Below are 23,486 nucleotides of genomic sequence, written 5' to 3'. Positions count from 1 at the left end.
GGAGAGAGTTCAAACTGTAATGGGAAATGCACAAACTTACAGGTAACGCTATAACAGAACTAACTATAATATAACAATCCACTTAGTTATTGTCAAGTCAAACTGAAATGAAAGAACAGGTGCAGAGAAATGCTACATTGAAATCACGAGACAGTGATTAAAGTGGGCGGAACCCCAGCCTGCCGAGTTCTGCCAGGGGGTCAAAAGGGCACACAGCACCAGAAGCCAGTGAAGAAGACACAAGAGACTTGCGAGCGGCAGAACTTGAACAGTAAATCAAAAGGACTGTCCGAAAAGACTGCCGCGATAGCCAGAAAAGGCAAGCAGGACTGATTTTCTACAGACCCGATTGGCAGCCGGTTTTTCAACTGATAAAGACCAAAGCTGATAAAGACCAAAACTGATAAAGACTAAAACTGCTAAAAACTGCTAAAGACTAATCTGCCAAAATAAAAGGAGGAGAAAATAAAAAAGGTGGAAAAGAAGTGTTTGGTCTGAGTGAATCCAGTTCATCATTTCGGGGTAGATAAATCAAATCCCTTTCAAGCGGGGAATCTGCAAAAACATTAGAAGACTTGACAGTGAAAAACCGGGCGGGGCCAGGAGATCTGGAAACCTGGAAAAGAGACAGTTAAGTCAAGATAAAACATGGCTGATGAAGTTACTGGAAAGTCAGCTGAGCAGCTCAAGCTGAAGAGGACAACAGCAAAACGGGCATTATCTCGTCTTGTTAACAGCATCATTAGGAACCATGAAGAAATGTCTGAAGAGGAGCTCAGGAACAATTTCAACAAACTCATGCAGGAGGCCGAAAAAGTCATGGAAGCCAATGACGATGTGGAGGCTGGACTCATTGTAGAGCTGGAGGCGGAGCTGGACGCAGATGAAGAAACTGTGTTAACTGAACAGCAAAATGTCGACCTGGCAAAGACTGCAAAGGAGTGTGAGTCGAAACTAAAAGAGGTCAAAGGGCTCATCCAGGACACTCTATGGGCAAACTTTGGAAATGTTGAATTATCCACCTCACTAGACAGCAGATGGTGCATGTGAACTTGCCATCATCAAATAACAACCAAGAAGCATATGAATTCATGCTTAACCGCCTGCAGAAACTGGTAGAGACTGCAAAGGAGACGTACAGTCGGTGGAAACGTTGGGTCCCTCTGGATGAGCAAGAAAGCTTCCAGAAACACCTAAGAACACTCAAGCTTCTCGTCCCCAAGCTGGTTTCCAGGAAGGCTGACTTCATACAGGCAAGAATAAAGAAGGACGCTGAAGGATTAGCACAAGCGGCGAATGCTTTCAATTATCCTTCACCAGCCATCAGACTGAGACCCACGGCCCTTCCTAAGTTTACTGGAAACAAGCGTGACTTTTATAGATGGAGGAAGGATTGGGAAGCACTGCAAAAGCAAGGTGAACCCACTGGATCAAATGAGGTGAAGAAGCTTCAATTGCTGGACAGTCTGGAGGACAAAATTACAAGAGACCTCTGCCTCACAAGTTATAACACTGCAGATGATATCTTTCGTGTCCTAGAGAACCGGTTTGGAAATCAAACAGCTATTGCTATTGAGATAGTGGAGGAGCTTCAGAGAATCCCACCTGTCAGAGGACATCAGCCACGTAAAATAGTGGAATTAATTCAAGCTGTGGAAAAGGCGCTTAAGGACTTGAGCGATCTCGGAGACACAGGCGCTATTAAAAATCCACTGATGACAAAATCAATTGAAACAAAGCTTCCAGAAACCCTCAAGAAGGAATGGCTGGTTTATGTAGCTGACAAGAGGAATGCTGTGGCACCAGAGAAACGGTTTGACAGTCTCTTGTCATTTCTCAAAGAGCAGGAGAGCATATACGAACAGCTCGAGCAACTGAGGGACGAGGAGCCGAGTAGAAAGGAAACTCGGACTGAACCAAGACATGCCAGAACCAAGTCTACCAAGTCAGAAAATGACCACACAAGTTGTGTAGTCTGTGGTGACGTAAAGCATAAAAGGAAGCTGTACTTCTGCAAGCAGTTTCGAGGGCTAAAGCTGACAGAGAAAAGAGCTGCAGTAAAGAAGTTGGGAGCATGCAAAAAGTGTCTTGAAAATCATGATGATGGTTCATACTGCAAACCTGCATATCTATGTAAAAATCAAATCTGCAAGGATGAACAGACTCCTGAGCATCATTTTTATCTGTGCCCCAATTATGAGATGAGGAAAAGCAGTGTGGATCAGAGAAGGAGTAAATTTGGTCCAGAGGAAGATAAAGGCAAGAAGAAATATACAGTGGACCAAGAGGAGTTTTTCAGCAAACTTCCACCAGAGTTGGCAAAACAATGCCGAGATGTGTTCTCCAACACTGCATCAAGAGCCTTCAACACTGCAAAGCATCAGCCAAGCCTCCTAAAGGAAGGTGGACTGCAAGAGCATCCAGTGATTATGATGCTTCTGGAGGTCGTAGCAAATGCTGGACAAAAGGTTGGGACATTAATTGACTTGGCTTCAGATACCAACTACATAACTCACAAGGCTGCGAGTAGACTGAACCTTAGGAGTGAAGACATCACGCTTATCGTCCATGGAGTTGGGGGGATGAAGGTCCACGTAGAGACGAGGCGCTACCTTCTAAAGATCCGAGTGAAGACTCCCAAGGGCACACTCAAGTCGCACCAGTTAGTTTGTTATGGATTGGACAGCATTGCAGATGTTCACAAACATGTGACACCACAGCTGCTGCAAAAGTTCTTTCCAGACGTCCCACTTGAGGAACTTGTGAGACCAAAAGAGATACATTTGCTCATAAGCCATAGAGAAGGTCAGCTAGCGCCTCAGAGGATTAGAACTGTTGGAGATCTCATTCTGTGGGATGGACCACTGGGAAAGACTGTTGGAGGTTGTCATCCTGAGCTGTTTGAGAAGCTTACCATGTCAGCCCACATGTCCAAAACACACTTCGCAAGATCAATGAGAGCAGCTGCTTTAAAGTATGAGGAGCTCACTGCCCCAGTCCCTGAGGAACTTTCACCAAACTGACAGGTCGCCGTCAAAGTCCAGAAGTCACGTACATCAACCGCCAATCGGGACTTCTTGGATTGGTGGAAGTGGGATAGCATTGGAGCAGCATGCGAGCCAAAGTGCAGGGGGGGGGTTGCCGCTGTGGAAACTGCCAGCCAGGCGGAAAAGAAATGACTCTTGCTGAAGAGAGAGAGCTCGAAGTGGTAAGGGAAGGCCTCACCTACGTAACAGGAGACCGTCACAGTAAAGACCCACATTGGCATGCTAGCTATTCTTGGTTGGAAGGCCCAGCTTCTCTACCAAATAATAAAAGGACAGTGGAAGCCACATTTCTCAGGACGGAGAGGCAGCTATCCAGAGAACCTGAATGGAAAAGTGCCTACACAGCTCAGGTGCACGACATGGTGGACCGAAAGGCTGCAATCACATTGTCCGAAGACATGATTGCAAACTGGAAGGGACCAGTGTGGTATGTGAGTCACCTTATTGCTCCAAACCCCCACTCTGTCACAACCCCAGTGAGACTAGTGTGGAACAGCAGCCAAAAGTGCAATAGTGTCAGCTTAAATGAGTTGCTGATGAAAGGTCCAGACGTCCTCAACCAAATTCGCGCCGTCCTCCTCAGATTCAGAGGCGGAATCTATGCTGCTCTGGGAGACATAAAGAAGATGTATAACTCAGTCTGGTTGGAGGACCGTGAAGTACACTTACACAGATTCCTCTGGCGAGATTCCGAGGACGAGGAGCTGGGAGAGTATGCTATCACAAGAGTGAACATCGGAGACAAACCTGCGGGGTGCATTGCACAGTTGGCAATGCGTGAGACTGGTAATCTTCCTTCTTTTACCCACCTCAAGGATGAGCAGCAAGTACTCCAGAAAGACAGCTATGCTGACGACATCCTCACATCTCACAACAGCCTCGACCAGTTGAGAATCATCACAGCAAATGTGGAACGAATCCTAAAAGCTGGTGGGTTTGAGCTCAAGCCTTGGGTTCTGTCTGGCCAAAGTGGGAGGAAGGAGGACAGTGATGCTTTAAAGAAAAGCAAAACAAAAAGCATGATCCTACCAAACCAAATGCATGATGATGATAACAAGGCACTTGGTCTGGGCTACATTGTTGAAGAGGACATGCTCCACGTTATGGTGGGAATCAATTTCTCCAAGAGAAAGAAAAAGATGTGGCTTGGTCAAGGCCTTCTACAAGAGCAAATCAAAACTCAGACGCCAAATCCCCTAACAAGAAGAGAGCTTCTCAGCCAGGTAGCAGGGCTATATGACCCCATTGGCATAGTGGCTCCTGTTAAGCAAAAGGGAGCGATTCTAGTACGCAGAGCTTTCCAAGAAGCAAAAGAGGGAAGCTGTTCGGTCAGAGACACATGGGACATGGCACTCTCAGATGGACTCAGGGAGGATGCAATTAAGCTCTTTGAAGAGTACGTACAACTTGGAAAAGTCAAGTTCGTCAGGGCACTGACTCCCTCTTGCTCCGCAACTGAACCCTTGGGAATCACCTTTTCTGACGGAAGTGAGACACCTACGGGGCGGTGATGTACCTGAGATGGGATTCAGACCATGGCCCAATTGTCAGACTTGTGGAATCCAAGGCCAAGTTAACTCCCTTGGACCACAGAGGAGACGCTGTTAAAGCAGAGATGTGCGGAGCAGTGTTCGCCTCACGCTTAAAGAAGTATTTTGAGCTACACAGTCAAATTCAAGTGGAGAAGTGGTATCATCTTGTGGATAGCCAAACAATCCTTGGTGCAATACAGCGAGAAAGCTACGGATTTCAGACATTCTTCGCCAATCGGATTGGAGAGATTCAAACAAGCACCAACATTCAGGACTGGCGGTGGATTCCTGGCCCACAAAACATCGCTGATGTAATCACCAGAGGTGCCAGCCCTCAAGACCTTGATCAGTATTCGGAGTGGCAAAATGGACCGAAGTTCCTGGTGTTGCCTGGGAGTGAGTGGCCAATAAAATCAGCTAAAGAACTGGCTGCCACTGCCAGAGAGAACATCAACAAGTTACAGAAGAAAGCTTTTGTTGCAGCATTATCAAGAGCCAAAGTAGAGAACCAAGAACCGGAACCAACAAACCCAAAGAGACCACCTGCAGGGTCAGCTATTCAGAACCTTGTTGATGTCAAGCGGTTCAGCATTCTAACACGACTGATCAAGCCAGTCGCATGGATTTGGAGAGCAGCGAAGAGGTTTCTTGGCAAGAACAAAGCCCTAGACAATCCAAAGTGGGAGGCCATCTCTTTGACAGGAGTCATTACAATAAGAAAACAAGAAAATGCTCTAAAATACATTTTTTGTGCTGCGCAATGGGGCACAACTTTCCCAAGCACCACAACAGATCGACTGGTAGCCTATAAAGACCAAGTTCAAACCTAGACTTCAAAGTTTGACTTTAAAGCGTCGATCTCCCAAGTGGTTCCATTGGAAGATCGAGTGGGAGGTGTCAAGTCAAACTGAAATGAAAGAACAGGTGCAGAGAAATGCTACATTGAAATCACGAGACAGTGATTAAAGTGGGCGGAACCCCAGCCTGCCGAGTTCTGCCCGGGGGTCAAAAGGGCACACAGCACCAGAAGCCAGTGAAGAAGACACAAGAGACTAGCGAGCGGCAGAACTTTAACAGTAAATCAAAAGGACTGTCCGAAAAGACTGCCGCGATAGCCAGAAAAGGCAAGCAGGACTGATTTTCTACAGACCCGATTGGCAGCCGGTTTTTCAACTGATAAAGACCAAAGCTGATAAAGACCAAAACTGATAAAGACCAAAACTGGTAAAGACTAAAACTGCTAAAAACTGCTAAGGACTAATCTGCGAAAATAAAAGGAGGAGAAAATAAAAAAGGTGGAAAAGAAGTGTTTGGTCTGAGTGAATCCAGTTCATCATTTCGGGGTAGATAAATCAAATCCCTTTCAAGCGGGGAATCTGCAAAAACATTAGAAGACTTGACAGTTATAGTTTTAAGATGACAAGCGTTAGGTAAGTATGGAATTGATGAAGACAAAGGATTAAAAAAAACTATTCAAGGTTTGATGTTCATATTCTGTTTATTTGATCTCAGTCAATTGATGTCAATCCTAATGCCCACCGTGGCAAATGCAACATTGGGGGGGGGAAAAGGGTCTTTGGGCAAGGCACTGGAGGGTGCCAATAAATTGTTTCATTAAGAAATCATTGGCTTCAGAGGGAATGAAATGGCATGAAGAAAGAAAGGTACAGGCAATTGGTACATTACAATTTGAAGTAGTCACATTATTATTTTTTTCACTCACTTGCCAATAGTCCAGCCCACCACAGCCATTCTTTAAGATATGCATGCCCTCCCTGACCTAAATCAACAGAAATCAAGACACAGGAGAGTAAACAATTATTGCCGTGCATAGAAGCTTTAGCAATAAGCACATACCACACTAATAACAAATAACTCAATTTATATTGGAGTTCATAATATGCTAGTTTTTCTGTCAGCATAGGCTAAAGATTAACTAATTGAGGCACCACCAAAACACTCGATGAATTAATTAACTATGAGGCAAATGAGTGAATTAAAGGATGCAGAAACACAGCTCGGGTTCGTACCAACACATATCTTTGACGTCGGTAGTAAAATTGAGAAAACTATATTTGGTGGTAAAGCCAGATACAATGGTGGCATTAAGAGGCTTCTGCATAGGGACACAGATATGCAGGGAATACGGAAAGAGATACGGATCATGTGCAAACAGAGGAGATTAGTTTAATTTAGCATCGTATTCGGGGTGGAAATTTTGGGCTGAAGGGACTGCTTCTGTGCTGTTTGTTCTAAGGTACACAGGATCCACAGAATGGCAAAATAGAGCACAAAAACAAAAAAAGTTGGATAATCTTTAATAAGGGGCAGGTCAGGTACAAGCTGGTATTTTGACCAGTTCAGGGGACCCACTCCAAGGCCCATGGAGTAAATATAAGGATCTACAGTGCCCTCCATAATGTTTGGGACAAAGACTTATCATTTATTTATTTGCCTCTGTACTGCACAATTTTAGATTTGTAATAGAGAAAATCACATGTGGTTAAAGTGCCAGATTTTAATAAAGGCCATTTTTATACATTTTGGTTTTACCATGTAGAAATTACAATTGTGTCTATACATAGTTCCCCCCCATTTCGGGGCGCCATAATGTTTGGGACACAGCAATGTCATGTAAATGAAAGTAGTCATGTTTAGTATTTTGTTGCATATCCTCTGCATGCAATGACTGCTTGAAGTCTGCGATTCATGGACATCACCAGTTGCTGGGTGTCTTCTCTGGTGATGCTCTGCCAGGCCTGTATTGCAGCCATCTTTAGCTTATGCTTGTTTTGGGGCTAGTCCCCTTCAGTTTTCTCTTCAGCATACAAAAGGCATGCTCAATTGACTTGGCCACTAAAGAATTGACCATTTTTAGCTTTGAAAAACTCCTTTGTTACTTTAGCGGTATGTTTGGAATCATTGTCTTGCTGTAGAAGGAACTATCGGCCAATGAGTTTTGAAGCATTTGTTTGAACTTGAGCAGATAGGATGTGTCTATACACTTCAGAATTCATTATGCTACTTGTATCATCAATGAAAATTGTATTCATTGTATTCAGCAGTTGTATCATCAATGAAAATAAGTGAGCCAGTTCCTTCAGCAGCCATACATGCCCAGGCCATAACACCCCCACCACTGTGTTTCACAGATGAGGTGGTATGCTTTGGATCTTGGGCAGTTCCTTATCTCTTCCATACTTTGCTCTTGCCATCACTCTGATATAAGTTAATCTTCTTGGCAAACTGTAACCTGGCCACCCTTTTTTTGTGGCTAACCAATGGTTTGCATCTTGCTGTGTAGCCTCTGTATTTCTGTTCATGAAGTCTTCTGCGGACAGTGGTCATTGACAAATCCACACCTGACTCCTGAAGAGTGTTTCTGATCTGTCGGACAGGTGTTTGGGGATTTTTCTTCTTTACAGAGAGAATTCTTCTGTCATCAGCTGTGGAGGCCTTCTTTGGCCTGCCAGTCCCTTTGCGATTAGTAAGCTCACCAGTGCTCTCTTTCTTCTTAATGATGTTCCAAACAGTTGATTTTGGTAAGCCTAAGGTTTGGCTGATGTCTCTAACAGTTTTATTCTTGTTTCTCAGTCTCATAATGGCTTATTTGTCTTTCATTGGCACAACTTTGGTCCTCGTGTAGATAAACAGCAATAAAAGTTTCCAAAGGTGATAGAAAGACTGGAGGAAAGACTATGTACTGTGAGCTCTCTTATACCTTCATTAAGGAGGCATTTAAACACACTTGAGCAATTATGAACATCTGTGAAGCCATGTGTCCCAAACATTATGGTGCCCTGAAATAGGGGAACTATGTATAAGCACAGCTGTAATTTCCGATTCCGATTCAACTTTAATTGTCATTGTCAGTGTACAGTACAGAGACAACGAAATGCAGTTAGCATCTCCCTGGAAGAGCGACATAGAATATGATTTCAATAAATAAATCTATTTACATGCATACAGTCATAGTGTTTTTCCTGTGGGAGGAGTGTCTGGGAGGGGGGGGGTGATTGGCAGTCACCGGGGTACAGTGTTGAGTAGTGTGACAGCCGCAGGGAAGAAGCTGTTCCTGGACCTGCTGGTCCGGCAACGGAGAGACCTGTAGCGCCTCCCGGACGGTAGGAGGGTAAACAGTCTGTGGCTGGGGTGAGAGAAGTCCTTGGCGATGCTGAGCGCCCTTCGCAGACAACGCTTGCTTTGGACAGACTCAATGGAGGGGAGCGAGGAACCGGTGATGCGTTGGGCAATTTTCACCACCCTCTGCAGTGCTTTCCGGTCGGAGACAGAGCAGTTGTCATACCATACTGTGATACAGTTGGTAAGGATGCTCTCGATGGTGCAGCGGTAGAAGTTCACCAGAATCTGAGGATACAGATGGACCTTCTTCAGTCTCCTCAGGAAGAAGAGACGCTGGTGAGCCTTCTTGACCAAAGTTGAGGTATTGTGGGTCCAAGAGAGGTCATCAGAGATGTTGACCCCCAGGAACCTGAAGCTGGAAACACGTTCTACCTCCGTCCCGTTAATGTGGATGGGGGTGTGCGTGCCGCCCCTAGACTTCCTGAAGTCTACAATGAGCTCCTTGGTCTTCTTGGAGTTAAGGGCCAGGTTGTTGTCAGCGCACCATGCTGCTAGGAGCTGGATCTCCTCCCTATTTCTACATGGTGAAACCAAAATATATAAAAATACCCTTTAATAAAATCTGACAATGTGCACTTTAACCACATGTGATTATTTTCTATTACAAATCTCAAATTGTGGAGTACAGAGGCAAATAAATAAATGATGGGTCTTTGTCCCAAACATTATGGAGGGCACTGTACTATCACAGCATCAGTGGTTAAGGCATTATTTATGTTGACACATTAGTTAAACTGAGATTATTCTCAGTCGTAATGTGACTTTCATCAAGTTTTCATAATCAAAAAGGGTTTGAGAGAATAAATAAGGAGATGTTTCCAGTGAGAGATGTATCAGCAACCAGAAAACAAAGAGTACAAGATAACATACTAAAACAGACAGAAGGTATGGGATAGGGCACAGAGGTGTAAATTGGTACAGCTGGTTGCTATCATCTGGATTCAATTGTAACTTTCAAAATACAATTTTAAACAGTTCAAGGGGGAAAATATTCCAGAATACAGCGAAAGGGAATGGAACTAATTATATAGGTATTTTAAAGACATGCCAAGCATGAAAGGCATGAATGTCTTATTCCATATTATATATTATTCTATGAACTGAATGCACATCTAATCTCTCAGAAAGATATCCAAAGACACAAGTATAAACATATCTTAAGGAGCAACAAGAATTTCAACTGGCACCTTATGGAGTTTCCTTGGTTAGTAGTGTTTGTATATATCTGTCAATATTTACACCCATACTTACTTAAAAATGAGTATGACTTTAGAAAAAATGAAATACCACATGGAAGTATGCATGGATTTAAAACAGTTTTTCTTATTTATTGTCAGCCTCCAGCCGATGAGATGATGAAGCAGGGATACGAATAGTGACGCAAAACAAGTTTATTTTTATTCACATTATTACTGTGTGGCCATTTTGCAAACAGAATCTTACCTGCTCTCATCGACCCTTTCTTGGCCAGTCTGAGGAGGCCCTTCTTTTTCAGGATGAAACTCCCTCCAATAAAAATGCTGGAGCTAATGGCTAGAATCAAGCCCAGGTAAAAGTCATATTTTCCTTTTTCCTGCCCCATTCTTCTTGGCGTGGGCAAGCAGGGAGTTTAACACATTAAATGGCAAATTGAAGAGCTGCCACTGTGAGCGATGCAACTTGGTACAGGTGATGCCTTGCACTGCAATTGAAGAGCATAAATAAGAAGTCAAAACAATTTACTGTACTGATTCCTCAGAAATGCATTGAAGCAGAATGTCTATGGCCCATTTCCTCATGGTATGTGTGTTTCACATCACATAGCCTTTCTCAAAATGAGAAATGTGCTTGGATTGTGCAATGAAATGCCTGTTATTGGGTTCCTGGTAATCTTGTGAGATACTTCATGGATAAGCTGCACAACACAATGAGTATTTAAAATGATGAAAGTGTATTTTCTAGTGTAATTGTTCACAAACACCAATTGTAATTGCATTTGTCTGGTTTTTCCAGAGGAATGAAATTCCATAAGAGGCCAATAATAATAATAAATAAGAGAGAGAAACAAGGAAGTTCAGATTTAAACTTTCATAATAGAGATTCAGCGCAGAAACAGGCCCTTTGGCCCACTTCGACCAGCGATCGCCCCGCACACTAACACTATCCTGCACACTAGGGACAATTTACAATTTTACCAAAGCCAATTAACCTACAAACCTGTATGTCTTTAAAGTGTAGTAGGAAACCACACCACCCGGAGATAACCCACACTGTCACAGGGAGAAGGTACAAACTCCATACAGACAGCACCCGTAATCACGGGTCTCTGGCCCTGTAAGGCAGCAACTCTACTGCTGCAGTGCCCAAAATGCTAGTTTATAAAAAATGACACTGTGCTAGAGTTATTCAGCCATTCAGTCAGCATTTCTGGAGAATATAGATGACAACAATAATTAAACAGAATTTTACACATTTCAAAACAGAAAAGTGGAGAAAAATGTGGAGTAAATTATACATGTTGTAAAGAATACATATTTTCCAACTCCACTGACAAATCTAGCCCCTAACCCAGTTATTGGTTCTATTTAGCTGACCATGCCCTCCATTCCTACTTATGCAGCTCCAACCCTTCACTTTAACCATCAATGATCCCAAATTCCAATAATAGTCCCTATTCAAAAATCTTCCAACAGCAACTCCAATTCACAACTGAATGAATTTACCATCAATATGAATAATCAATTATAATACTAACAGATATTCTTCAAATGTAAATAAACTCAAGGAATGGACTTGTGTGAACTGCCTTTCTCTTTGGGAATCAAGAGGGGCAATAGAGAATTAGATTTACAAGATTCAACTTCAGCTGTGAACATACAGCATTAACTTTTTTTTTAAACCGGTCGCGAGCTTGCTTTCAAAGTTTTGAATTGACAGTTTTATTTTGGTGTGGTTGGGACAGAGTGGTGGAAGTGGAGAATACTCTGCACTCATTTCAGGCTGGGGATAAATCTAACCAGTATTTGTGGGGATAAAACTCAGTAAGACATGTTTACTGTCCCAGTTGTCTACAACATACAGTAAACACCCAGTGCAAATTTAACAGATGGATGAATGTGTAACAGATAGAATCACAAGATGTGACCAAGCATTCATTCTATTCAACTCAGCAGCAACAATCTCAAGAATGCAAAACCAGAACAAACCATGAAAAATATGCAGCCTTGAATTTTTAATTATGTCCTGGACTAAAACACTGGTCTTCTGGTTTAGTTTAGCAAGAAAAAAGGGCTTTTATTTTTGATGTAAACCACAAAGGAAGATAATTTGCAAGCTGCTTTATTGAAGTAAATTATTGATAGCTTCTATCCTGTAATGGCTATTATTATAATGGTTATTCCTGACATTGTGTCATAATGCAAACCACCTCCCTATTCCACTTCAGTCAGTTTGTAGTCTTTGCCCGGATACACAAACCGATACTGGGTAGTGAATCCTAACTTCATAACAACCTTACCATATGAAAATACAGCCGATTACTCTTCCACCTCAAGAACTCCCTCAAATCCCCAAGGTTTCTCGCTTCTGAATTAGTCACTCATGTGGCAGCTTGATGAAAATTCAATATACAAATATAAAAATTGGCCCTAATTATGCTCATCCACAAAGTAACCCATCTATTGATGCCGTGCCAAAATCTCTGAAGGTATTGCACAAGACATAATGGATGACTGAATTGGATGCCCTTCACGGGAGAATTAATATTTTCCTAAACATTTTTCATTGTGAACTGCTTATGGTATTCTCAGAGCATGTCACGCACCATTAATAAAAGTCTGTTTTTCCTGTGCAGTCTCCTAAACACACATACTGGAACTGTGTCTTTGAATGCCCTTCAAATATGAGTTTTGCTTTTATTAAAAACATGATTTATATAAACACATGGGTAGGGCCAATGTCAAACCTGCGTTCCTCGTAAAATAAAGTCTGTAAACTAGAAGACCAGTGTTTTAATCAAGAACATTATTTTAAAAATCAGGGTTGCAAAGATAGAGTAATAAATGAGTACTGCCAATTATTGGGAGGACAATCCACAATCCCTGCACAGGTCAATATCAGCAAACATTATAATGGTCTTATACAAGGCCTTGGTAGGAACTATCTCGAATGCTGTTCCCTCTCTTAATGGGGAAATTGAAGAAAAGTTGCATCAAATCTGATTTAAAAACCCATGGATATCATAAGCTGTGTCTTGTTACTCTGGGAAAAGCATAGAACCAAGGGGGATTTGACAAATATTCAAAATAAAGGATCAGCCCTATAGATATACAAGCTGTTTAAAATTAGGTGGGCTGTGAAAAACTGGGATTTGCATTCATTGAATAGATTCAGCTGCCATTTATCCTCCTGGATGAGGGCAAATGGCATTTGGCAGGACATACTCTCTTGAGCATGGATTGGATCCACTGCAGACATTAAAAGGAAAATAATGCCCCCTCCCTCGACCGGCTCCACCAATCATTTGCCAGTTCCTCCCCATCACCATTATCATTAACTTCCCTCTACACTCAGTCCTGGTGCGGGATCTCAACTCGAAACGTTGATATATCCCTCCACTTGCACAGACATTGCCTGACCCACTGAGTTCCTCCAGCAGTATTCATTTATGTTTTGGATGAAAAGGGCACATTTTAAGAGATAGAACCAAAGCAAATGGAGGCATGGTGAGAATGGTAATGTGAAATTTAAGACATGGATTGTAACACAGAAGGTACAAAACTTAGAAAGAAGACAAGGACAGAATTGAAACAAAATTCCAAATTTTTAACTTGAGAAATTGATGGATCCTATTATTTTCCACAAACTTAGCTACATTTTGTAGCTTTATTAAGCAACTATTTTCATGAGTACCACAAATACGACTAGGTAGAAGAGGGTATTTAAACTACTGTACAATTTCTGTAAACTACAAAAAGGTGTTAACGCTGAGTATTTCTCACCCATATTTATCTGGGATTATACATGGCGTTACCAAAACAGTATATTAAACCAATTCAATCAATGTTTAAAATCTCTTACAAACTGTTGTTTTTTAATATTACCATGCAGTTCTTTTTTTTCCAATAAATCCACTTGAGTTTCATTTATCACTGCGATTTGGTGAGTCTGTTGAGGAAATACATTAATTAGGAAAAAAATGGACCAGGAAGGCCATCACTGTGAATAAACAGCACAAACAGCTCACAGATCAAAGTACATACCAGAATGAAACCTTTGTTTGAACATTTCAGATCATAGTTGCCATGATAGTATTAACAATGTTAGATCAAACTTCACATGTTGTATAGCACTGGAAAATATGACCTGTTTATTTCAGGTATGAAACATTTTGATTAATTACATGCCCACTTGACCCATTCTGCTAAAGCTATCGAAATTGTTCAAGATCGCCTTCAGTGATAGTGTTAAATGTTAAATAAAACTTGTTTATGACAATGGTAAGGTAGAAAAATATTTTCCTGCACTATATTTGGCAAAAGGATGAATTATTAACAAAGATGTTTACGCTGCAATAGAACTCATCCATAGTTCACTGAGCAATTATCTGATCTCTTGTTTAAGAAGGAACTGCAGATGCTGGAAAATCGAAGGTAGACAAAATGCTGGAGAAACTCAGCGGATGAGGCAGCATCTAAGGAAATAGGGTCTGAAGAAGGGTCTCGACCCGAAACGTCACCTATTTCCTTCGCTCCATAGATGCTGCCTCACCTGCTGAGTTTCTCCAGCATTTTTGCCCACCAATAATCTGATCTCTGTGATTGCTCAACTAAATGGAAAATAATGTGAACGTGAAATAATTTGAATGTTTTAAGCATTTATCTCCTGAACAAGGTATCCAACATTAATTAAATATACAATCAAATTCCCAAATCCAGCACTCTCTGGTCTTTGGGAGTGATTTTGAGACTGATAGATGTTATTCCTACAGATCACCTCCCCCAACTTACGAATGTCCAACTTATGTACAGTCTGAACATATGAACGAATGTTTGGGAGACCGGAAGGACAGATCTGTTGCTTATTGCAGGGACCTGCTAGGTTTCCAACCACTTTCTTTACTCGAGAATTGTTCAGGTTATGAACAGTTCACAAAAATGAATCCCTGCTGTTACTGGGGATGACCTGCACTAATACAACGCGCTTTAAATTCACGTGTTTAAATAATAAATAACATTACAATAAATGTTCGCAGCATTCCAGTGAGTGGGAAGGGAGGATAGTAAATATACTCAATGAGCTGGATGTGAAACCTTGGGGATTTCCAAATTGTCAGGAATTGGATTAAGTAGTTTTACTGTGTGCAGCTGTTCTTCATTCTTTCATTCGTGGTATAGAAATCACTTTTTGAAGTCTATTGCTACATCCATTAAAAAAATCAAGGAAATCCAGCATTACCCAAAGCACTACCTCCCTCTCGCCATGCAACATAATCTTTCTGGTGCTATCGCTTCAAAAGAAATCTTTTTCTGTGATTATGTAAATTCTGCTAAATATCAATTTACATTCTGGAGGAACAGCATGAAGAGAAACCACTGTAATAAGACGTTTGAGAGTATGTGAAGCCTGGCTGGACAGCTATTTTATGTGGGGCCTTAAATTCAAGTGAGAACATTGGAGTGATGAGAAAGTTGCACTTTTCTGCCTTGTTTTGGTGACTGTGTCCTTCCAATAAACAGGGACAAATTCACTGTGGCATTGTTTAATCCATTCTAGTAAATTTGGTCTGCTGATTTAGCTTTGTGCATGGTCCAAAACTTAGCAAAGTCTTTATTTTAATCATTTTTACCATAAAACTAACATTGCCTCTCGAAACCACGTCTCTTTAGATTCACGCACCAATTTAATTTTGAATGATTTCTATAGAATTTCAACATTCTGCATAATTGTAACTTACTTTTTCTTCACATTGCCATATCTAGCACTATCCTCCCCACCCCCCCCACCCCACACACACACACACACACACACACATATTCATATGCTTCACAGTAATCACACCATTTGGATCATCTTGTTATTCATCTTCTCCCTCTCCCATTGGCCAAGACACAAACCTCCAGATTCAAGGACAGCTTATTTCCCACTGTTAATGAACCTCTCACAAGCTGACAAATGTTTTACCAACCGCCGCCCCACCCCTTACCATCGGCCTTGTTGCAGACTGCAATGATTTTATCTGCACTTGCTCTGCAGCTGCAACATTATATGTTGCACTGGTTCCTTTCTCTTTACACTACAGGTTGTATTCATACCTGGTTTTTGATTGTAATCATGTACAGATGTTTTTTTAATCTTGGATAAAATGTGTTGAATTATGTTGTGTATTGTGTTCTTTTTTAATTGTAACGCTGTATGGTAAATTACATTTCACTGCACCTTATGGTGCATGTGACAAATAAATTTGAACGTTGAACTTGGTGGACAGCGTTTTTCACTGTATCTTGGTACACACGACAATACACCAATGCCATACCATACCAATACAATACACCATTCTTCTAAACTCAAATCTCTCTTCCTACATTAATCCCTTCATACAATAATCAATTAAAAAAATTAACTTTCATTGCGTTGGCTCAAGTATCCTTAAGCAGAGATCAAAATTACAGGTATGTTCCCACCGGAAGCCTGTACATGGCACATTAAAACTTCCCAATTTTCTATAGGGTGATTTCACGAAAGGTCACTGGAGCGTAGATCCGCACCCACGTGACCGAAAATTTTAACTGGGGGACAAGCGTCACTTCCGGTACATGTTAGTGAATGGGAAAACACGCACTTTCACACCCGTTAAAAACATCGAAAACGGCCCGTTTTTGAGCTGCAATTTACTGTACTAGTCGGGGTGACCGTGAGGCACAGCTACCTAAATTTACAGTCCAAAAAAAAGATAGAAACTAAGGTAAATTCAAGAGGGAGCTGAAGGTGTAAATACAGCGGAAGTGCTAGCGGACATTTGCCGTGGAGATTTAAAGATCCAAAATATCGGGAATTATCGCGTTTGCTCGCTGCATTTCATCAAAAGTAAGGCATTATTGACTTTTTATCTTTATTCATTTGTTATATGAAAAGTATTAAAAGTTAAAAATCCGTCAGTAAAATTGCAAAATCGCCCATGGTTCTCAGGTGGGTTTTAACATGCAAAATGAAAACGCTTCTGAAGCTCCATTTACCATTTAATAATCGTAAACTATCAACGCGTTTTGAAATAAATTTTACTCAGATGCGAGCTAAGGAATGGGATAATGGTCAGCTGTTTGTTGGACAAAAGCAGGACATTTTATTATTTGCCAAAATATATTTCTCAATGTTTCTTGTTTAAAGCCTGCACAATCACCCAAACTACTTATTTATTTATTTATCATCTAATAACAGACAAGCCTGCAGCATGGAATGATGTCAACAATCCTGATTGGGCACCCACTGTGAGCAGGATAGACAATGTGCACAAGAACGCCATGCACTTGCAACAAGAAGAGTATTAAAGCAAATCTGAACTATAGCAGCTTAAGCATCTACAGCTCTGCAAGTTGATGGCGTTCTTGTGCGATAATTCTCGATATTTTAGATCTTTAAATCTCCACGGCAAATGTCCGCTAGCACTTCCGCTGTATTTACACCTTCAGCTCCCTCTTGAATTTACCTTAGTTTCTATCTTTTTTTTGGACTGTAAATTTAGGTAGCTGTGCCTCACGGTCACCCCGACTGGCACAGTAAATTGCAGCTCAAAAACGGGCCGTTTTTGATGTTTTTAACGGGTGTGAAAGTGCGTGTTTTCCTATTCACTAACATGTACCGGAAGTGACGCTTGTCCCCCAGTTAAAATTTTCGGTCACGTGGGTGCGGATCTACGCTCCAGCGACCTTTCGTGAAATCACCCAATTCCGCTGTTTGTCCCATAAAATCCACATTCCCAACTACTTGCTCAACTACATACTATCTTTTCTAAAGCTTTTTAGTAACTCAGTACACGACAATAAACTAAACTGCAGTGTTTCAGATACTGTGTTCTCCTGATCTCCATGCACCACAACATTTTGTAGTTTCATTTCATTTTGCCTTTCTTCCTCTCCAAGTGATGATCTCATGTTTTCACAGATTATACTCCATCTATTAATTTCATCTCCACTCATTTGCGAGCCAAGCCATTAATATAGATTGCCATCAGTTACAACCCAGTAGTTAATCCCATGGCACCCCAGTAGTTGCCAACGGCAAATCTGATAGCGACGCATTTATCCCATTATGCCAATATATTCACCACAGGGCTTGCAAGAAATCACCAGTTACAAGAGGAAAGCCCCCCGCTCCTTGGACAATCGTCAGCAGACCAACGACCTGAACGAGTTCCACTGCAGGTTCGATAAACAGAAACTTAATCCTGGTACCTGTCCCCCCCTCCTTCCCAACCAACACTCATACCTACTTACAGCCTGACTCCAGTCTGCAAGGACAGGGCCCTTTCCCACCCACCCCTCTCCAATCACCACTTAACACCCACTTACAGCCTGACTCCAGTCGGCAAAGACTGGGCCCTCGTCTACTACCCACCACCTCCTTGCTGCCCAACTTCACTTCTCCATCACTAACAATAGAAGTTGAGGAGGTGGAGAGGCTATTCAGAAGACAGAAAAGCCGGAAATCTCCAGGACTGGACAATGTATCCCCCTATACCCTCAAGCTCTGTGCCGAACAACTGGCACTGGTCTACACAGACATTTTCAACCAGTCCCTGCAAACCTGTACTATCCCTGCCTGCTTCAGTCGCCACTATTGTCCCCGTACCCAAAAATACAAGGATTACAGGTCTTAGGTGGATAAAAATGCTGGAGAAACTCAGTGGGTGAGGCAGCATCTGTGCAGCGAAGGAATAGGTGACGTTTCGGGTTGAGCCCCTTCTTCAGACCTTCATTACTGGTCTTAATGACTACAGGCCTGTCGCACTGACCTCTGTAGTCATGAAGATCCTTGAAAGACTTGCGCTGGCCTTGCTGAAAAATATCACAAACCCCTTACTGGACCCTCTGCAGTTTGCATACCGGGCCAATAGATCAGTGAATGACACCTAGGCCTCCACTTCATCCTCCAGCACCTAGACTGCCAGGGAACCTATGCAAGGATTTTGTTTATTGATTTTAGTTCTGCATTCAACACCATTGTGTCAGAGCTACTACACTCCAAACTCTCCCAGATGACTGTGCCTGAATCCCTCTGTTAGTGGATCAGCCACTTCAGGACAGACAGGAAGTAGCATGCGAGGCTGGGAAAGCACATCTCGGACCACAAGGCTGCGTACTCTCTCCTCTCCTTTACTCTCTCTACACCAACGACTGCACTTCCACTGACTCTTCTGTCAAGCTTCTCAAGTTTGCGGATGACACAACCCTGATTGGATTGATCCAGGATAGGGGAAGAATCTGCCTACAGTCAGGAAGTGACACAGCTGCCGTCCTCCTGGTGCATTCGTAACAACCTGGAGCTCGATGCTCTTAAGACTGTGGACTTGATAGTAGACTTTAGGAAAGCTCCTCCTCTGCTCCTCCCGCATAACATCAACAACACCACAGTCACATTCGTGGAGTCTTTTAAGTTCCTTGGAACTTAAGGACCTGAAATGGGGGGGGGGCCACCATCGACTCCACAGTCAAAAAGGCCCAACAGAGGATGTACTTCTTGCGGCAGCTGAGGAAACACAATCTGCCACAGGCAATGATAGTCCAATTCTATACTGCCATCGTAGTCTGTCCTCACCTTCTCCATCATGGTCTGGTTTGGTTCAGCCACCAAGCCCGACATCCGGAGGCTGCAGCGAATCGTCCGATCAGCTGAGAAGTTTGTTGGCTGCAACCTCCCCCCCCCCCCCCCCCCGTTGACGTACTGTACACTGCAAGGGCCAGGAAGCGAGCGGGTAGGATCATCTCTGACCACTCTCACCCTCGCCACAATCTGTCAAAGCCGCCACAACTAGACATAAAAACATTTTTTTTCCACGAGTAGTAGCTCTACTCAATAACCAAAAATCTCTCACCTCATTTTGCTCTGGTATTTTATTTCATTCACATGTTCAAACTATAATGTTTTATTATTAATGTTTAATTTATAATTCTTAATTGTTACTGTATGTCGTGTTGTTACTTGTGAGCGGAGCACCAAAGCAAATTCCTTGTATGTGTACATACTTGGCCAATAAACGTATTCATTAGTTCATTCACAAAATAGGACGATTAGAACAATTCTCAACTAAATATTGCAAATATTAAAGGCATTGTGTTCAGCCACTGCCACAAACTCCACTCCCTCGCCAGCAACTCCATCATTCTCCTGGATAAAGGTCTGAAATTCATCCAGATGCTTCACAATCCTTGTTATATTGGGCCCAGAAATATTTTGTAATACATACACGTCAAAAGGTGTGCTCATCACTGCAATGGGATTTGAACCCACAATCTCCTGACTACTCGCAGTCACAGCTGCCACAAATAATTGGAGTTTATACTGCACTGAGGACATTGATAACTACATCAGTACACTGGTATCCTGCTTAGCACCACTCCGTAGAGTGTTGTCCCATTATAGCGCTCAAGGCCTTTCTGTTTTAACACTCACACATATGTATTTCCCTTAGCTTTAAAAATAACATCAGCTCAGACTGAGCTCTGTGCGCTGCTGTGCTGGAAGCCTGCTTCAAATCTTTCTCTCCACTGGAACATCGCTTGCAATGAATTGTTCTCATGATTTGGTGTGGACAGGCTGCCGGTGAGGACTGATGTCAAGTGGGCAACAGGCTAAGTGGAGTGATGAACGTGGAGCTCAGTCCTCTACCCTAACTGGGGTGTGGTAAGTGCGTGCCACTGCTAACTTGTGACCATAACTAATGCACAGTAAATCTTTAGAATTCTCTAAGCGAAAGGATTGTGGAGGCTCAATCACTGAATATATTTAACCAAAAGATCTCTGGGCACTGAGGATATCGACGGATGAGTATAATACAAGAAAGGGCGGCACGGTGCGTAGTGGTAGAGCTACTGCCTTACAACGGCAGAGACCCGGGTTCGATCCTGACTATGGGTGCTTGTCTGTACGGAGTTTGTACGTTCACCCTGTGGCCTGCGTGGGTTTTCCACACTTCAAAGACGTACAGATTTGGAGGTTAATTGTCTTGGTATAAATGATAAATTGTCCCCAGTGTGTGTAGGATAGTGTTAGTGTGCACAGATCGCTGGTCGGTGCAAACTCGGTGGGCTGACAGGCCTGTTTCTGCACTGTATCTCTAAACTAAACAGCTCAAAACAAAAGATCTTAATGAATAGGTAGGCATGAAAAGCCAAACGGCCAAACTCCTGCTTCTATTTTTGTTTTGTTTTCTAAATTAGTGATTGCAGTTGACTTTCCCTTCGAATGAATGTCCCCCAAAACCATTTTTACTTAGTTATATTTCCATTTCACCAAATATTTCAATATTTCAAGTTTCTTTGGTAAATTGGGTGTATGCATTAAACACCTTTTGTTTCAACAGTTTTAACAATGCAAGCTGCATACAAGTCATTGACACTTTGTACTTTGACAGTCTGAAGAAGGGTTTCGGCCCGAAACGTTGCCTATTTCCTTCGCTCCATAGATGCTGCTGCACCCGCTGAGTTTCTCCAGCATTTTTGTCTACCTTCGACACTTGTTCTTTTATTGGTTTTGACTGAAGTTAATATACGAATATAACCATATAACAATTACAGCACGGAAACAGGCCATCTCCGCCCTTCTAGTCCGTGCCGAACACTTATTCTCCCCTAGTCCCATCTACCTGCACTCAGACCATAACCCTCCATTCCTTTCCCGTTCTTATACCTATCCAATTTATTTTTAAATGATAAAATCGAACCTGCCTCCACCACTTCCACTGGAAGCTCATTCCACACAGCTACCACTCTCTGAGTAAAGAAGTTCCCCCTCATGTTACCCCTAAACTTCTGTCCCTTAATTCTCAAATCATGTCCTCTTGTTTGAATCTTCCCTACTCTCAATGGAAAAAGCTTATCCACGTCAACTCTGTCTATCCCTCTCATCATTTTAAAGATCTCTATCGTCCCCCCTTAACCTTCTGCGCTCCAAAGAATAAAGACCTAACTTGTTCAACCTTTCTATGTAACTTAGTTGCTGAAACCCAGGCAACATTCTAGTAAATCTCCTCTGTACTCTCTCTATTTGTTGACATCTTTCCTATAATTTGGCAACCAAAATTGTATACCATACTCCAGAATTGGCCTCACAAATGCCTTGTACAATTTTAACATTACATCCCAACTTCTATACTGAATGCTCTGATTTATAAAGGCCAACACACCAAAAGCTTTATTTACCACCCTATCTACATGAGATTCCACCTTCAGGGAACTATGCAGTTATTCCTAGATCCCTCTGTTCAACTGCATTCCTCAATTTGCTACCATTTACCACGTACGTTCTATTTTGATTTGTCCTGCCAAGATGTAGCACCTCACACTTATCAGCATTAAACTCCATCTGCCATCTTTCAGCCCACTCTTCCAAATGGCCTAAATCTCTCTGTAGATTTTGAAAATCTACTTCATTATCCACAACACCACCTATCTTAGTATCATCAGCATACCTACTAATCCAATTTACCACACCATCATCCAGATCATTTATGTATATGACAAACAACAGTGGACCCAACACAGATCCCTGAGGCACCCCACTAGTCACCGGCCTCCAACCTGACAAACAGCCATCCACCATTACTCTCTGGCATCTCCCATTCAGCCACTGTTGAATCCATCTTGCTACTCCACCATTAATACCCAACAATTGAACCTTCTTAACCAACCTTCCATGTGGAACCTTGTCAAAGGCCTTACTGAAGTCCATATAGACAACATCCACCGCTTTACCTTCATCAATTTCCCTAGTAACCTCTTCAAAAAATTCAAGAAGATTAGTCAAACATGACCTTCCAGGCACAAATCCATGTTGACTGTTCCTAATCAGACCCTGTTTATCCAGTTGCTTAAATATATTATCTTTAAGTATCCTTTCCATTAATTTGCCCACCACTGACGTCAAACTAACAGGTCTATAATTACTAGGTCAGCTGATTAACATGCTGGTTTTCAGAGTTTCAAATATCTAGTTTTCATGACTGAGAAATTCATCAGACAATTGTTTTACTAAGAGCAATCCGGATTGCAGCTACTGAAAGCAATGTGTCCTGCTACCTTAATGGTTTGTTACATCTTTCTGAAACATTTCTGTACCACAGCACTAACTGCAGAGTCCACACTGAGAAAGGTAAACCTTCAACCAGCTTTTAACTTTCATGATTCCAAGAAACTGCCAACAAATGCGATAAAAAAAATAAATCAGCATTCAGCAACTGCATTCTCAGGCATCAATTGGAAGTACTCCAATTCTCATTGTGAAATGGTTGGCAATAAATGTAATTTACACATGCATAAAATCAGACAGAAAATACATGAAAATCATTCACTCACAGTCAGTGCAAGTTTATGAGTCTTTCGTACCAGATTCAAAAAGAACAAAATGGCTAAGTCGTTTTGCCGTTCAACGTATCAATGTAAAGTAACAATGAACAGAACTATTAACATTCTGAATGACTCGAGTAAGAGCAATGCAGCACTCTGGTCAAATCACTTAACTTGTATTGGTGGCAGTGCAGAAAATGGACTACAGATCCAGTCAAAAACCTTCA

At 42.0% G+C, this 23,486-nt stretch overlaps 1 protein-coding gene across 2 annotated transcripts in view; it reads right to left on the bottom strand.

The window, feature by feature from the left end:
* Positions 1–23,486, bottom strand: part of nipa2 (NIPA magnesium transporter 2) — a 35,338-nt gene that overhangs the window by 8,808 nt on the left and 3,044 nt on the right. The window contains exons 2-4 of one of the 2 annotated variants that reach the window (XM_033023272.1): positions 13,804–13,867; positions 10,166–10,403; positions 6,303–6,359 (exon numbers count right to left, since the gene is read on the bottom strand). In XM_033023272.1, the coding sequence (XP_032879163.1) occupies positions 6,303–6,359; positions 10,166–10,304 (196 nt within the window). In that variant the 5' untranslated portion in view covers positions 10,305–10,403; positions 13,804–13,867. The remainder of the gene's footprint in view (positions 1–6,302; positions 6,360–10,165; positions 10,404–13,803; positions 13,868–23,486) is intronic. The other variant, XM_033023273.1, reaches the window with a different exon arrangement.

Source organism: Amblyraja radiata, chromosome 6 (assembly GCF_010909765.2).
Source record: "Amblyraja radiata isolate CabotCenter1 chromosome 6, sAmbRad1.1.pri, whole genome shotgun sequence".
Lineage (NCBI taxonomy): Eukaryota > Metazoa > Chordata > Chondrichthyes > Rajiformes > Rajidae > Amblyraja > Amblyraja radiata.
This window is presented reverse-complemented; position numbering and strand designations above follow the sequence as displayed.